Source organism: Otolemur garnettii, unplaced genomic scaffold (genome assembly GCF_000181295.1).
Source record: "Otolemur garnettii isolate 467f Iridium unplaced genomic scaffold, OtoGar3 scaffold00156, whole genome shotgun sequence".
In the NCBI taxonomy this organism is placed as follows: Eukaryota; Metazoa; Chordata; class Mammalia; order Primates; family Galagidae; genus Otolemur; species Otolemur garnettii.
In genome coordinates, this window is record NW_003852551.1 from 1016085 (window position 1) to 1033923 (window position 17839).

General features: G+C 40.6%; 1 protein-coding gene across 10 annotated transcripts in view; it reads left to right on the forward strand.

Moving 5' to 3' along the window:
- The first annotated feature begins 4150 nt into the window (after nt 1-4150).
- The window catches only part of SRRM1 (serine and arginine repetitive matrix 1), a 33150-nt gene continuing 19461 nt past the window's right edge, over nt 4151-17839 (forward strand). For 3 of the 10 annotated variants that reach the window (XM_003799768.2, XM_023519084.1, XM_023519085.1), the window contains exons 1-9: nt 4151-4379; nt 7162-7251; nt 7528-7650; nt 9717-9887; nt 11071-11186; nt 12600-12803; nt 13229-13423; nt 14323-14442; nt 16266-16540. In XM_003799768.2, coding sequence (XP_003799816.1) covers nt 4359-4379; nt 7162-7251; nt 7528-7650; nt 9717-9887; nt 11071-11186; nt 12600-12803; nt 13229-13423; nt 14323-14442; nt 16266-16540 — 1315 coding nt within the window. In that variant the 5' untranslated portion in view covers nt 4151-4358. Of the gene's footprint in view, nt 4380-4593; nt 4782-7161; nt 7252-7527; nt 7651-7940; nt 8071-9716; nt 9888-11070; nt 11187-12599; nt 12804-13228; nt 13424-14322; nt 14443-16265; nt 16541-17839 lie in introns of those variants that run through there. The other 7 variants (XM_023519087.1, XM_012811422.2, XM_023519088.1 and 4 more) reach the window with 5 other exon arrangements.

The window sequence follows — 17839 nt, forward strand, 5'->3', positions numbered from 1 at the left end:
AAAAATTAGCAGCTTTATTCTCTAAACGTCTTCTGAAAGATTTTCTAGTTTCTTCAATTCACCTTGCAGTCTGGTGAGACAAACCGATTTTAGAAATATTCTCCTCTTTTTCAGGGCAAATTATATTTGCCATGCCTTCCATACATTGCTTAATAAAGTCAACATCAATAAATGGTTTTTATATTTTTGCTATTAAATATGCCACCATGAGGCTTGGTGCCTGTAGCACAGTGGTTGTAGCACAGTGGTTACAGCACCAGCCATATGCACTGAGGGCGGCAGGTTCAAACCCGGCCTGGGCCAGCGAAACAATGACAACTGCAACAAAAAATAGCCAGGTGTTGTGGTGGGTGCCTATATTCTCAGCTACATGGAAGGCTTAGGCAAGAAAATTGCTTAAACCCAAGAGCTTGAGGTTGCTGTGAGCTGTGACACCATGGCACTCTACCAAGGGTGACATAATGAGACTCCCATCTCCAATAAATAAATATGCTACCACAAAAGTAACTTATATGATGGAATTCGTCTGCGTTATAACTTTGAAAACAAAATTTTGCTGAAAACTTGCAGGCCACAGTACAGTCAGCCTTTTTATTTTTCAGTTCTATTTTGTCCTTTTGACACAAACCTTCACATGCATGGAATTTGGCATCATGTTTTTGCATAGAATGCCTTTTCAAATCATAGTCTTTGAAAACTTGCACAAATTCCCTACAAATTAACCAGAGTGCCTTACTGTTCACCTTGACAAAAAAGTAGTTATTGAATAATCTTCCCTCATCCATGACTTTTTTTTTTGAGTCAGAGTCTATGTTGCTCTGGGTAGTGCCATGGCATCGCAGCTCACAGCAACCTCTAACTACTGGGCTCAAGTGATTCTCTTGCTTCAGCCTCCCAAGTAGCTGGAACTACAGGTGCCCACCACAATGCCCAGCTATTTTCTTGTTGCTGTTGTCCTTGTTGTTTAGCTGGCCTAGGCCGGGTTCAAACCTGCCAACCTCAGTACACGTGGCTGGTGCTATAACCAGCACCATAACTGCTGTACTACAGGTGCCGAGCCTGATTTTTCTTTTTTTGAGTTCTGTTTTCTTTTGAGACATTGTAGAATATTAATTGACAGGAAAATAAAAACTAAGGTTTAGCCCCTTCTACATCTCTGCTGCCAATGCAGGCTGATGCTTTAAGATCCATTTAGATCTGCACAACATCAAAGTGAGTAGGAGGTAGTGTCTGGAAAAGTCTTCACTGCCAAGTAGCTCTCCACTACACCTGCAGGAATCATCAGGGAAGTGGCTCATCTGTCTTTGTAGGTTTCCCAGGGTAGACCTTTACTGACAGAATTCATGGTTGTAGCATTTCAAACAACAGACTCACTCATTGGTAGACATGCCTTTGGGGACTGAGCCATAGACTCTTTATTCATATATTCATTTTAATAAACATTTATTGAGCTACAATAAGAAGCACGATCCATACCCTTACATACCTTTTTTTTAAAGAGTAAAAAGAGAGCAAACATAAAGTAGATAACAATGTCAGGAAATGTTAAGTGCTGTGAAGAAAAATAAAGCAGAATAGAATAGAGAGGACTGAGAGTGTCTATTTTTAGAAGTCTAATCAGAAAAGTCCCGTTGAAGGCATTTAAGTCACTTAGGCTTGTCTATATACAGATTAAGAAAGTACCATTGGGAACCTAACCTATAATTAGACATGTCTGTAGTTTAATGTGGTTGTAGCTTAAAAGAATTGGCCCATATGGTGAATCTGGTGAAGGTGGCAGTGACCAGATCAGAAAGGACTTTCAGGCCACAGTAGTCAGCCCTCTGTATCTGTGTATTCCTCATCGGTGGATTCAACCATAAATTGAAAATATTTAAAAATAAAAATAAAACAAATATAGCAATAAAATAATACACATTTTAAAGGCAAGAGTATAGCAACTATTTACACTGTATTAGATATTATAAGTAATCTAGATATGATTTAAAGCATAAAGGGTATGTGCAAACTCTATACCATTTCACATTAGGGACTTGGGCATCCATAGATTTTGGTTATCTATGGAAGTCCTGGAATCAATGCCCCCCCTTGGATACCAAGGTACTATTATTCTAGAGGACAATGGGGATTCACTGAAGGGTTTTAAGTTAGGGCATAAAGGATAAGGATTATCATTTTAGGCTGGGTGTGGTGGCTCCCGCCTATAATCCTAGCACCCTGGGAGGCTGCGGTGGGTGGACTGCCTGAGCTCACAGGTTCAAGACCAGCCAGGCGTTGTGATAGGTACCTGTAGTTCCAGCTACTCCACAGGCTGAGACAAGAGAATTGCTTGAGCCCAAGAGTTGGAGGTTGCTGTAAGCTGTGACACGACACTCTACTAAGGGCAACAAAATGAGGCTGTCTAAAAAAAAAAGGGTGAATGACAGTAAAACTGACACAGAAGATTGGCAGCAAAGAGGTAGAGAAAGCTAAGGAAGGCTAAAACGGAATGACTAATGAGAACCATAGAGAAAGGAAGAGTGCTGTGATTTCAAAATTCCATCTGGTCAAATGGTTTGTTCTGTGGAGGCCAGTCACCTCCAAATTTGACTCTTACAAAGCTTTTCTTCAATCAACAAATCCAGGGGCACATCACTAAACAAAATACCTTGCCTTATGGAAGCTTACGTTCTAGTGTGGAGAAGACAATAAACAAACATTAAAAATAGGTGAAATAAATATCAGGTGACAAATACTACCCAAAAATAGAGTAAGGGGCATTAGGATGCAGAGGAATTGTGAGCAATTTCTAATGAATGGGGCAGCAGGGTAGACCTCATTGAGTGACAACTGAGTAAAAACTCGAAGTCTGCTAAGTATCTATTTGGGAGAAGAGCATTCTAGAGGTGATCAAAGAATAGAGAGCATCAAGTAGGATTTGGATTTCTGCTCTAAGGAAAACGAGGAATCTCTGGAGGTTCTGAGAAGAGTGTATACAGTTTTCTCAGAGGATCTCGCAGCTAGCTGCGTTCAGAGAAGATGCTGATGCCAAAGGTAGAAGCTGGGAGAGCAGTAGGAGTCTAGTTCAGGCGAAATGACAGTGCTCTGGAGCACAATTATGGGAGAGTAGGTTTTTGGATGGTTTGGAAGAAGGACGTAAAGGGAACACTGACGCTTCCGTCCTACACAAAGGGAAAGATGCTGGCATCTACTGAGACCGAAGACCTTGGGAGGCTCACGTCCTTTGCTTTTGGTACCAGGAAGAGAGAGGAACGAATGAGTCGGAGTTCAGCCTGTTTCTGTTAAGTTTGTGATGTCACCCGCGCGGTTGCCTGCAGAAATTCAGAAGCGAAGTTTGAGCTGGCGATGTATGGAAGTCGGCAGCAAACAGCAGGTGCTTAAAGCCATGCAGCCAACAAATACCTACTTGTGGTTGTGATAAGTGCCCTGAAGAAAAATCAGGAAAGGCAGGCGAGTGTGTGGGAAGGGATTTTTAAAATGATGGGCAGAGAAGGCCTCTCTGAGAAAGGGTCACCTGCTTTTCCGCTAAGAAGCGAGAAGGGACAGCAGGCGCCCACTCGCGCAGGATCCTCCAGCCGGCGCGGAGGCAGAGGCGGCCGGCGGGGAAGACCACCAGGAGGCCCCGCCGCCGGGCAGCCCGAGGGCCACGGCTCTGTCTCCGGCTTCCCGCCCTTTAGCGTGGTTCCCCGGCAGCTAAAACCGAAACTCATCTAACGGACACTCAGCTTCTTCCAAAGGCCGAACATATTAGGCTAGAATGCAGATTTCGTGTACACCACATGGCTCGACGACTTTACAGCCAATCCTCATAAATGGTAAACTCGTCAAACCCACACAAACATTTTACAGTGACGAGGGCGGCTGCAAGTTTCTGTTTCGCTCACAGGCCCCCTCATCAGCGTCACTCTGAGGTAAGAGCCTTTCTGTTCAATCGCTTCAAGGAACTCGCACCCCCTCCAGCCGCCAGAGCAGTCACCTCCCCCACTACGGGTCGAAGAATGGGTCAAGCCGTGTTGCGCGAACAACGCAGGTCACGCGCCACAAAAGGATTGGCAGGGCGGGGCGACTGCGTTCAGTCGTCCTTTCCCTCCCATTGGCTGCGATCAACAGACTCACCTCCCGTGCTGGTTACTGGGGAACCTCGGGCCGGCCGGAGCCACCCCCCGCCGGCGCTCGTGCGCACGCGTGGCGGGTCCTCAGAACACTGAGCAGGCGCGGCCTCGTGTCGGCGGGAGGGGGCGAGTGGAGCGGCGCGCGCTGCGTCCCGGCGCTCGGCTTTCCCTCTGTGGGTCCCGCCCTCCGTCGCGGCGGCGCGGTGCACCCTGGGATAGGGAGCGATCTCCGAGCGAGGCAGCAAGATGGACGCGGGATTCTTCCGCGTAAGTACAAGCGCGAGGATCTGAGGGTGAGGCTAGGGGTTTTTTCGTAAGGCTCGGCAGGAGGCCTCAACTTGGGGCAGGGTAAGCCAATAAGGGGAGGCTTCCAGGATCCTGAGGGTCTCTGGTACTGGCGGACGCTCCCCCCCCCTGCGCTGCGGCGAAGACCGGTGCGCCCCTGCGCAGTCTCCTCCTCCGGGATCGTCCCCCCTACGCGGCGGCGACGGTGGCCGGAAAATGGCGGCGCGAAGGGGCCGAATTGGTGCCTCGCTGTCTGCCTGCCTGCCTGCCTGCCTGCCTGTCTGGTGGGGTTTGCAAGCCGAGCCCCGCGCGTGCCCACGTCCTGGGGCCTAGCGGAGCCGCGAGGAGGAAGTCCCTAGGGGCAGGCTAGAGGGAAACCCTAAGGTGACTGGCGGCTGGAGGGCACGGAGAGTACGGTTTTGGGGGGGGGGGTACGCCTCAGGAGAGCAGCTTAGGGAGAGGATAGGAAGCAGCATTTCGCGGCTTTTCTTGGGAAAGCGGGCAGCCGCCCCACCCCCCGTCCTCCCTTCAGGTCCTAAGCCCTTCGCGGAGGCGCCAGGGCCAGGTCAAAGTTCGCGGTAGCTCCCGCCCAATTTGATACCCCTTTGGGGAGGAGAACTCAGATTAATTTGTACTGGAAACGGTGGAATCTGAGGCTCTTTGAGACTAGAGGGTGCGGAGGCAGATTATGAAGCGGATCCGCTCTCCTTACCCTCACCTCCCGTTCACCCCCGGCCCCCGTTTGTTTTACTTTTTGGGAGTCCGCTGTGAGTCCGCTGTGTAAGAGGTGACTTACCTAAGCTCTCCAGTTGCTGCCTGCCCTTCGCCTGCAGGCGGGGAAGTTGCCTTGTGGTAGTTGGTCCTCGGGCCCCAAACTTTTTCGAGCTCATGCTGGAGCCTGTTTGTCCTGTATTTCACTCGTATAGGAAATTAGTACAAGGTCAAGATCTAGATGGGTGGAAAGGGACACTTGTTAGGGCTGGAATGGAGCACCAGTGATCGCTTCGGGGTTTGCAAATTGTTTTAATGTAGAATGAAACCTTTAGTTGGTGTAAGCCAAAATCTCCATTTTCTGTAATACATGTTGGCTCTTCTTTTTGGAGCATGTAATTTAAAGTTTGTGTTAAAGGAAAAATTGAAAGAGAGAAAGGCCGGGGCTTTAATAAAAATATCTTTTGAAATTCCAAACCGGTTAGTGACATTTTTAGTTGACTTTAAATATGCCGGCGAGTTTTTTTTTTTAATCAAAAGTTACAATATTCCAATTATTTGACTTAAGACAGCTGGTTATTTGACTGTTCTTAGGTTATGCAAACAATAAAATGTTTATTTGGGGATAATGGCTTCAAATGACTTTATCAAATTCTTTTTACACTGCTGATGTGCATTCTATTTGGTAATTTCTATCAAAGTAATATTTTGAAACAAAGGTCTTTTGTGACTTTTATCAAGCATTCCCTGTGTAAAGAAGTTCCGATTAAAAAAAGAGTAAGGTGGTTGATGTACATGTTAAAAAGAAGTTTGCTTGCTTTTGGTATTGGTAAAAATCTAAAAAAGAGTGCAGTTTTTTATGTGTTGCCTACAAATCCTTAAATATTAACAGTTAACTGGATTTAAACTCTGTAAGTTAAAAGATTTGGGGGCAGTTTTCTTTGTAGTACACTGCCAACCACATAATAATGTGACTATTTCAGTTAGGATAGAAATGGTATCTTCCATTCAATGATCTGTGCATTAGATCAGTTGGTCGTTTACTTCTATCATTTCTGGTAAATACAACAACCTCACAAGGTAGGTAGATTTCATTACCCTTATTTTAGCCAGTAAACATTCTCAGGCTAGATAACTTGATTGGAGATCTTATGGCTAAGTGGCGGAGTTGGAATTCTAAAACAGGTTCTTTACCTTCCCAGACAGTTTTTTGATCACTTTCCAAGGGACTATGGCCAATTCAGTGAACCAATCATTAGATTTTAGCCCACACAGCCAGCTATTTCCGTGTTTATTTGGGCCAGTAGGAATGACAAAATGAAAAGACCAATTAGTGATCTTGATGGTCTAATGTAGTATTTGAAAGCTTTCTTTCAAGTTTTCAAAGTTCTTTGCTGAAGCTTAGTTTATTAAGATAAATCTGTATTTCTTGTGCATTCCAAATTCTTAAAGTTGTTGAAAACTAACAACATAGTCCTAGTGAGTTTGTTTTTTTCCTTTTCCCCCTATTTATATGTATTGTCTCAGTAATTTTGCAAGCATGCCACTGGCTTTCAGAAAAGAATGAAACTTCCAGTGTCTCCATGTGTTCTCGTTTAAACAGAAAAGCCTGAAATATCTATTAACATGGGAAAATGTTTGAAAGGATGTCAGTCAACATGGGATAAGGAAAGGTGTGAGCTTTATGCTATATACTGCTGTATTCTGGGGAGTTTTTTGAGACAGATTCTCTCTACTTTGCCGAGGTTGGTCTTGGATTCCTGGGCTCAAGCCATCCTCCTACCTCAGCCGTCTGAGTATCTGCGATTACAGGCTCATGCTGTCACACTTGGCCAACTTATGATCGTGTATTTTGTGATTTTTAAATAGTCAAGTTTTCAAAATGTCAGCTACGTGGGGAAAGGGGTATATATTTTGCACGTATGAATGTTATTTATGTTGTTTCAATTTACTTGATTATCCTATTTTGACTATAAAAGTCAGAGCTACCTTTACCTGATAAGAGGAGGATTTTTGAACCCTTTATTAAGATGCTGTGTTTCTCTGCCTTCAGGGAACAAGTGCGGAACAGGATAATAGGTTCAGCAACAAACAGAAGAAACTACTGAAGCAGCTGAAGTTTGCAGAATGCCTAGAAAAAAAGGTACTCTGGATGAATGTTTATAGCGCACTTGAATGTTTTGAATGTTTATAGCGCAGTTGATGCATGCATTTTGGGGGTTGCTTTGAAGGTGTTCTATAACTTGAATACTAAGGAAGAAATAATTAAACATTTGCTACCTTTTAGCCTTCACACATACAGCACAAGCAAGTAAGAATTAGCAGATTGTACTATGCCAAGCAAAGAACTTCGTTAGAACTATTACACAAGATTTTTTAGGATTGTGAAGTTGTACTCAGTTATTGTTTGTTTCATCAGGTGGACATGAGCAAAGTAAATTTGGAGGTTATAAAGCCTTGGATAACAAAGCGAGTAACAGAAATCCTTGGGTTTGAAGATGATGTTGTGATTGAGTTTATATTCAACCAGCTGGAAGTGAAGGTACTAATATACAAATGGCTCTTGTTTCTGAATATGTGACATAATTTGTGAATCTATGGAAACTGAATTTTTCTATGGAGTGCAAATATAGGAGGGTTATTTTACAATGTTTGTTTTGAAAAGAGTTCACTTTGTAAACAAGTATTAAGGCTGGAAGTTTAGTGAAGGTGCATAGTTTTGAAAGCTACACAGGTGAAAAAAATCAAACTTATTGTTTGTAATTTTGCTGTTACATGTTAAGTTACTTTGACAGCAATTTTCTAATGATAATGTGATTTATGATTTAAAAGGCCTGAACCAAAATGGAAGTTATTCCTTGCGTCTGAAGTATAGCACCATCACCTTATTAGGTCACAGCAGAGTGAGTGTCCCAATGTCGCTCTGACCCAACTCCCTTGATGATGCAGTGTGTGTTTGGAGGTGAGTTGTGTAAAGTGGCCAAACATCAACAACAAAAAACACAAACAGGAAAGAGCAATTGGGTAAAGCTGTACACTGCTCTTTTAAAATACTATTATGAGATGGACATTTATGTGAAGCATGAGGGGCAATTTTGTATTATTTTTAAAGGAACTAAAGTTGTAGTTGTAGCTGCATGTCAGCTAGTCATCAGTTACATTTTAGGTACAAGATTTTTGTTTACAGTTAAACTTCAGACAGATTGATAGCATTGTTTGAACCAGTTGATGTAATTGTCCCTTTTTTCATGTATGAGATAAAAGAACTGATACTTAAAAACATTCTGTTATAAGATAGTTTGCTATTTTGCCATGGCAGCCCAAAGGACAGTTAAGATGTGTCATATGAAATTTTTGCAAAGATACCAATGTGAATTTACTCTTACATTAATCCTTTTCCCAAAGAGTTCACACTTGTGTTTTGACAGAACAGTTGGCATTTCAACTGATAAGGTATTTCTGTTTTTAAAATAATTTGGTATTATATTTTGTTTTGAATATTTTTAAAAGACTAATTTTAAGAAAGCACTTCTATAAAGTATATGCATTTTACTTAGAAAACCAGAACATGGGTGAACGTTTTTAAAATGATTAAAGGTAGATTTTATTGGAGAAAATGTTTTACTGATTTGTATTTTAGTAAATTTTTAAAACCTAAGTATCTGGTAGTATTCCCCTTGTAGTGAGCATGAGATTAAAGTTTAGAACTTTTTTAAACAGTCTTTTCCTTTTTTGTGGTTGTGTACTCATTATTGCTTGTTCGTCTTTTGCAATTTAGATAAATGATATAACATTAAACTCAAGGTGGTTGAGTTGCAGTAGGGAGTCGGAAGCAAGCCAAGGGAACATCTTTCTCTACAGGGGACTTGGCGATTCCAAACCCCCAAGGTTCAAGAAGAAACTGAAGACACCTGGAATCTGTACTTGCTTTGTGCTATTGAGCTGTGCTTGTTATACAGACCTTGTTGCTTGACCAAGAGATTTAGAATTTAAAAAGCTAATTATTTTTGAGAAATCTTGACCTCTTAGCCCTTTGTGGACAGTGAGAATTTGAGGCATTGTTATAATAGGTTTTCCTTATGTAGAAGTTGGGCTTTTAGCTTAGTCTTCAGAAGCTACAGAATGCATGCATAACTTTTAGTTTTCATAACTGAACAATAGATACTTTATAGCAAGCTATTTACAGTGTTAGAGAAGTGAACAGTTTGTGTACTTTTTACATTTCTCATTGGGGGAAAATTCCCAGGCAAGCAAACACTTTTGTTGTTAGTAAATATAAGAATTTATGGATAGTCCATGATGGTTATTAAAGTTAATAAATATAAGACCCACTAACAGCCACACAGTCTAAAAATACTTATGAAATCCACAAAGGATTAACAGGCTGCTCTGATGCTTTTGGTAGAGTGAGAGAGAATTTGGTAATCTGTTAGAGATACAGTGCTGAGAAGCCACTGGGGAAAAACTATTTTTAAGATAGCAAAGATTACATATGTATCTAAGCCCCTATGGTAGACTTTAAAAAATACTAATTTAAATGAGTTTTAGGTTAGTTGGTTGGTTTGTTTTGAAGTAACCAGTTTTTCTTCTTGTCATGTCTCTTTGCAGAATCCAGACTCCAAAATGATGCAAATCAACCTGACTGGGTTTTTGAACGGCAAAAATGCTAGAGAATTTATGGGAGAACTGTGGCCCCTGCTGCTAAGTGCACAAGAAAACATCGCAGGAATCCCTTCTGCTTTCCTAGAACTGAAGAAAGAAGAAATAAAACAGAGACAGGTAATGTAATGTTGATTTGAGAGAGAAGTATCTAGTCCAGACTGCTGAGAGACCTTTAGTTTTCCGTTACCTGGCTAGAATCACTATTTTGTTTTTCTTTGCTGTAATATATTTGTGCATTTCGTTTTGGTTCACTGCTTCTCCCTTCAACCCAAGCATTGAGTGTAGAATGTCGTTTTCCCAGAGTCCATAGTGATTTGGTAGTTGGTTTGGGATTTGTTTGTTTGTTCGTTTGTTTGTTTGAAACAAGAGTCATCACTCTGTTGCCCTGGTAGAGTGCTGTGGCATCACAGCTCACAGCAACCTCAACCTCTTGGGCTCAAGGGATTCTCTTGCCCCAGCCTCCCCAATAGCTGGGACTACAGGCACCAGCACAACACCCAGCTAATTATTTTTAGTAGAGACAGGGTCTTGCTCTTTACTCAGGCTGGTCACGAACTCCTGCACTCAAGCAATCCACGCGCCTCGGCCTCTCAGAGTACTAGGATTACAGGGGTAAGCCACCATGCCCCACTATGTTTGTTTTGTTTTTGAGACATGTCATGCTGTTACCTGGGCTAGAGTACCATGGCTTCAGCCTCCTGAGTAGCTGGGACTACAGGTGTGTGCCACCATGCCCAGCTTATTTCTCCATTTTTTGTAAAGATGAGGTCTTTCCATTTCTTTGTTCAAGCTGGTTATAAACTCCTGACCTGAAGCAGTCCACCCGCCTTAGCCTCCCAGAGTGTTAGAATTATAGGCAGGAACCACTGCACCTGGTCTAATTTGGTAGATTAAAAAAAATTTTAATATATGAGTACGCCTAGCTTAAATGAAATTTGAACTTAAATAACAATGAAAAAGGTAAGAGTGAGCTTGTCATATGAGCAATACATGTAAAATTATAGGAGAATGAGGTGAATATTAAAATAATTTTTTTAGTAAACTTGAAAATGGCAACAGCTCTTTAGTTCAGGTCTCGGGAATTAGCTTTCCACCTTGTTCATTTGTAAACAAGCGGCTATAATACCTATCTTAATGTGCACCCACAGTATGGGTGAAGAAAGAACAGTCTTTGTTCAAAAGGAGAGGCTGATGAAATGACAGTTACAGCATTGGTGTTTATCAAGTGGGGAAAGTAATGTCCACTTCGCTTGTTCTCAAATGTTCAACTGTTTGTGCGTTAAAACCCTAATCTTTGCAGATTGAACAAGAAAAATTAGCATCTATGAAAAAGCAAGATGAAGACAAAGATAAGAGGGATAAAGAAGAAAAAGAAAGCAGCAGAGAAAAAAGGGAGAGATCTCGAAGCCCAAGAAGGTATCATACAATAGATGAATAACTGGTGTTTTACTGTTACTTGAGATCTTCTGTGTGTAGCAATTTCCATAGTTGAAAAGAAATCTAATGGCACTGTTCAGGGAATTTCTTCCATCATTTTAGTTTTCCTAGTGAGCTGTGGCTTGCCTCTAGACTAAAATTGTTTGTCTTTGTTTGGGACAGATCATTTGACTATGATTGTGTCTAAAATCTTGGTGAGTTATACAACCATTAATTTGTTTTTAAAAAAATTTTATTAGATGCTGTTTTTGTGTATTATTCTAATTTTAGTATAGGTGCTGCCAAAGCAAGCACCCACCTCTTAATTCGTAACTCAAAACCTAGACTTCTAGATTGCTTCAGTTTAAATATAACATTTAATTAATTGAATTTTGAAAAATAAACTCTGACTCATTTTTTCTTTCCATTTCTTTTTTGTTTTAGAAATCTGTATTCGAAATTTGTGCTTGTAGGACATTCATACTATATATACTTACCAGTTGTGTTTTTCTTAGATGATCATACTGTACTCAAACTTCATTTATTTCTACTTACTCCCCATGAAACTTAGTAGGCTCACATTTTTAAATCCACAGCTCAGATTCTGCTGTATTTGTGGTAAAAGGTGAGCAATCTATCAGACTTCATTTGTTAGGATTGTATTTGTTTCATAAATGTCTGGAATTACTAAAGAAGTAATTTTTTGTCCCTTTGATTTTTATATTTGATACTAAAACATGCTTCTCATGGAAGCAGTGCTTTGGAAATCACAAAGCATAAATCACTGGTGATAACAGATCTGCTGTTTTCTTTCATTGTGGAAAAGTAAACAGGTCTGATGTTTTCCTTCATTGTGGAAAAGTAAAAAAAACCTTAGGCAAACTACTACTGAAAGAGAAAAGGGTCTTCTCTTCCCCAAAAATGGTCTTAGCGCAAGCTTGATGTTTTTCTATTCTGAAGAACATATCCTTCAATCACAGTAATCATTGTTCTGGCATACTTAGGCTCTGATGAAGTCTGGCGTGATCTGTCTTCACTTTAAATATTGTATTTTGTTTGGTTTTGTTTATTGTCACAGAATATCACTGAACTTTCAAGAATCCTCTTTTCCTCAGAAAGTTGGTCTTTGAATGGATCTCTGGGAATGATTAAGAACCTAATTCAAGACTCCCAATAACTTCCTCTCTCCCCTTATGACTGATTTACTTGAGAATGTTGTCTTTAATTTGCTTATCTTTCTGGTTTTGGCCCTTTCTCTCTCAAGTAGATGAGCTAGAATATCTTATTTTCATGGGGAGATATTTTGTATAAACAATAGTGGTGTAACTAAGGAGATTAATTCTCACTTCTTCCTTTGATCTTTTCTCACAATCCACATTACTCAAAAACCTAAAAACATTTCTTTCATCCTAGACGCAAATCCAGATCTCCTTCCCCTAGAAGACGATCTTCCCCTGTCAGGAGAGAGAGGAAGCGCAGTCATTCTCGGTCTCCCCGTCATAGAACCAAGAGCCAGAGTCCTTCCCCTGCTCCAGAAAAGAAGGAAAAAACTCCAGAGCTCCCAGAACCTTCAGTGAAAGTAAAAGAACCATCAGTACAAGAGGCCACTTCTACTAGGTAAGTATATGAAAGTTCATTTATAAATAATAAAAGTTTTAGGCTATTAATAGCAACTGCAAGTACAGCATCTCTGAGTTAAAAACATAAAATCATTTGTTTAGACATTTTAAAGTACAAAATTAGAGTGTTGGGGCGTATGTTTAAGGAAAATGCCCCACTGGTGACCGCTTTCTATTGGTTGTATTGTTTGAAATGTTTTATATGTTTGCAGCTTGCTTTATATTGTGAACAACTTTGTACTTTAAAAAAAATTAAGTTTTAGAATGGTTAGTTGCTCACTGGATTTCCAAGATATATATGTATTTTTTGGAGCTAGAGAAAAGTTTTCATGGATTTTGGTAATTTATTAAAGAAAAATACTGCATATCATTGCATTAGGACTTGACTTGGAAGTCTGAAAAAAGCTTATTTTTTCCCCACAGTGACATCCTGAAAGTTCCCAAGCCTGAACCTATGCCAGAGCCTAAAGAACCTTCTCCAGAAAAAAATTCCAAAAAAGAAAAAGAAAAGGAGAAGACCCGTCCAAGGTCTCGGTCACGTTCCAAATCAAGATCTCGGACAAGGTCTCGCTCTCCTTCTCATACTCGACCTAGACGGCGCCATAGATCCCGATCAAGGTGAGTTGTGGCTTTAAGATGAACACAGACCTTAGATTTTGTGTGCTACTTGCCTTGGTAGAATTACATAAATACAGTAGACCCTCTGTAGTTGACCACTTCCCTATATTGACCACCTCCTTAAATTGATCTAATTTTCATAGACTGGACTTGTACCACATGTATGTATCAGTGCAGTAGGTATAGTTCCTTATGTTGACCAGTTTGTACAGTCCCTTGCATGATCAGCTTACAGAGGTTCTACTATAATTTAAAAGCAGTAGAAGATCTTTGGACTTACATAGAGAATTCGAGAATACTTTTTCTGTTGTACTATAAAAATTTCTGCATAAAAGAACCTGAATAAATCAGGAGTGAGGAACTTTCTGATTTAGTTTTCTCAATGGCCATGTGTTAAAAACAAATTTGAGGGCAGCACCGGTGGTTCAGTGGATAGGGTGCCGGTCCTATACACCAAGGATGACAGGTTCAAACCTGGCCCCAGCCAAACTGCAACAAAAAAGTAGCCGGGCGTTGTGGGGGGTGCCGTTGGTCCCAGCTACTCAGGAGGCTGAGGCAGGAGAATCACCTAAGCCCAGGAGTTAGAGGTTGCTGTGAGCAACCACAGCACTCTACTGAGGATGATAAAGTGAGACTCTGTAGAAAAGAAAAACTTGGGGATGGCGTATGTGGCTCAAAGGAGTAGGGTGCCGGCCCCATATGCCAGAGGTGGGGGGTTCAAATGGGGCCTTGGCCACAAAAAAAATAATAATAAATTTAAAATACTTGGGCGATGCCTGTGGCTCAAAGGAGTTAGGGCGCTGGCCCCATATACCAGAGGTGGTGGGTTCAAACCCAGCCCCAGCCAAAACAAAACAAATTTGAAAGATCACATTTTCCCCAATTGTTTGTTATGGCAGATCATACTCGCCTAGAAGGCGGCCAAGCCCAAGAAGACGCCCATCTCCTCGAAGAAGAACTCCACCCAGGCGAATGCCTCCTCCACCAAGGCATAGAAGGAGTAGATCTCCAGTGAGACGGTGAGATTTTTCTTTTCTTTCTTTTTTTTTTTTTTAATTTGCAAGTGTCAAGTGCTTGACACTGGGATAATCTTTGTTTTAGGATAATTTTAGGGTAATCTTTAATGTCCTCCCCCCCCCCCGGAAAGAATGAATTTATAAGTGATACTAGATAATGTCTTCTAAAGAACCTATTTGATTTGAAGGGTAATGCTGTTATTTGTGCTATGAAAAATGTCTAGCCAAGTGATAGAAAACAAAAAATAAGAAATTGACCATCTTTTTGATACTCGTGTTAACTTTTACCCTTTCAGACCTCAGGAAGAAATCCTGCCAAGTAAGGGAATGGCCACTTTTCTTCAGCTTTTCACTTTTAACTGACATCTAAAAAGTAGCTGACTATAGGGCCAGTAAGCTACTTTAGCAGTATTAAAAAAATTCATTTGCTCTTTTATTTTCTTAATGTGGTTTCCTTTTTTTATAGAAATAATGAGGCTTGTAAACAGTTCTAACAGAAATAACAGATTGAAAGTTCTCTAGAGTCCCATTCCATAGATACTGGTTACTAGTACTTTGGTGTCTAGTTATTTTTGAAGAAACCAGGCATAAACCTAACTCCACTAGAACAAATATTCTTTTCCTTAATTAAATCATTCTAAAGTGATGATAAGGTAAAATGTTTACATCTTGGGTATATGGTTCTTAACAAAAAGATTGTGACTAAATCTGTCCAAAGCAGAGGCCTGGTAGCGGAGTGTGCCTCATTGACAGTGTATTTTCCCTGTATTTGGAAGAATCTAGATAATTAAGCTTCAGCTTATACTTCAGAAAGATTTGTGTTTGAGTCTTCTAAGGTTTTGGGGCGGGGAACTGAATCAACTTAGAAATAAGACAGGAAACATCAAATAAGCTCAGAGTCCCAGACTTTAAAAAAAAAATACTGTTTTCTTTGGGGAGGGGTTGTTAAGGTATATTGAACTATTAGGGCCACTATTAGAAATTATAGAGTTAATGTTGCTACTGTTAGGTGAGAGTAAGGAGGTAAATGTTCAGTCATTTCAGGCACCACACTTTCCTAAAATTGATTATTATTTCTTAGGAGAAAAATAATGCTGATGCTTTCTAGTATGAGATTAGTGGAAACAGCTATTTCTTATATTGGAGTTTTGCAAACAGCATGTTTTATTTTGCTTACTAAGCCATTTAGCAGTCAAAATATTTTGCAGATTGTGTAAGATTCCCTTTCAGCCAGTTTTTATTTCACACTTAAGGTAGGGTTTCTTTTTTTCAGGTTCTCAGGAATTCTTCCGCCAAAGGTGAATTCTGCAGGTACACATAATTGCAACAGAACTTAACACAAATTTTGCCGCAGAATTCGAGAGGGCCCCTGCTTCTAAGTTTATGTAGCTAAATGACTTCCTAATCTTGCACAGCTTTTTAAAAAAGATGCAACCCAAAGATTCCTTAACATTATGTTATTAAATGAAAAATACTGTGCTGCTCAAATTTTGTATGCAAACTCCAAAACACCAATAGCATTGCTAAGGAAAAAGGAGACTGGTTGGTTGTTGTATTATAGCATTCCACTTACAAAGTTTTGTAACTCGAAAGACAAGTAGAAGCATTTGTGAGATACAAGTTATTTATATGTAGTCTCAGAACTAGCTGTTTCCTGTCCGAGGTTATGGTTTTGTTCCCAGTTTTTTGGACTGATTTGTGTGCTTAGCTACATAAACTCAAAAGTTGGATAAAAATAGTTGTATTTTCATGTAAACTGTTCAAACCTATAAGGTCATTCTTTATCTAAGTATGTGATTAGTGAATATGAATACTTTATTCCACAGAAGAAGGCGTTCATCAGCATCTTTATCTGGGAGTAGCTCATCATCCTCTTCATCTCGTTCACGGTCACCGCCAAAGAAGCCACCCAAGAGGACATCTAGCCCCCCTCGAAAAACTCGTAGGTTATCTCCTTCAGCAAGTCCTCCAAGGCGAAGGCACAGGCCATCACCTCCTGCAACTCCACCACCAAAAACTCGGCATTCCCCAACACCCCAGCAATCAAATCGTACAAGAAAAAGTCGTGTTTCTGTGTCTCCAGGGAGAACTTCAGGTAAAGGTAAAAATCAAACACATGAAAACATGTTCTCTTTCTTTGTTTGGCTACAGAGAGTGCAGTTATTTCCCATTGCCCAGTCTCAAAAGTGTGAAATAGAGTGTACACGTAACATTTTGTTCATAGCCATGCCTTCTTGGCATTGAACAGGTGGAGAAATATATTACTAATGTGGGCTGTTTGAGTTGGGGTAACTTGTCAAAGTTTGTGTTGTCTTGATAAAGGATCATTCTATTACTGTGAGACCAGTTAACTTTTTTCTCTAAAGATTTTTTGGTAAGATATCTTATTTGAGGACTTCATATTCTCTTTTAGTTCTTTCTTGGCCACAGTATGCTCCCAAGGGAAGGACATTGTGTGCTCTTAATAGCTGGTTTGTTCTTTTAATTTAGGCTGTAGGCAGGGTTCTTGTGAGTGTTGTCCTTGCTTTATTCTGCAGATGGATTTTTGGGGGCATTTATAATCTGTGATCCTGCCAGGCAGGTAGACTCTGTGCTAGTCTGAGTGAAGGTTGTAATCTATTGGGGCTTGTCCTTTTAGCATTAAATGCACTTGGAGAAAACTATAGGATCCATTTGAATCAGGCCTCGAGTTCTTAGGGCTGAAGTGATACATAGCCTCAAATGTGAGTCATAGGGGAGGGGAGAATCTTAAAAGCTACCATAGCAATTAGATTTTAAAGAGCAATCATACTGGAATTGTTCTGATCATGTTGAAAATTATAAGTTAGGCTCAGTGCCTGTAGCACAGTGGTTATGGTGCCAGCCACATACACCAAGGGTGTCGGTTCGAACCCAGTCTGGGCCAGCTAATAAATTGCAACGAAAAAATAGCTAGGTGTTATGGTGGGCACCTGTAGTCCTAGCTACTTGGTAGGCTGAGGCAGGAGAATTGCTTAAGCCCATGAATTGGAGGTTGCTGTAAGCACGGCACTCTACTGAGGGTGACATAGTGAGACTGTCTCAAAAAAAGAAAGAAAAGTACAAGTTAAAGCTGAGTGTAGTGGTATGTGCCTATAGTCTGAACTACTTGGGAGGCTGAGGTGGGAGGATGACTTGTACCTAGGAAAGATAATTTCAGGTTAAAAATAAATGGGAATCCAGCACACTGTACCCCATGACTACATTAATGTACACAGCTATGATTTAATTAAATAAATAAACAGGGATGAGTAAAATTTTCACTATTATAAATGAGCTTAAAGTGAAATTAGGATTACTTTCAGCCATCTTTGTCTCCCTACTTCACCAACACTGCAAGGCGATGTGATGTCTCGAAAGGCAAGTTTTTTTTTTTTTTTTT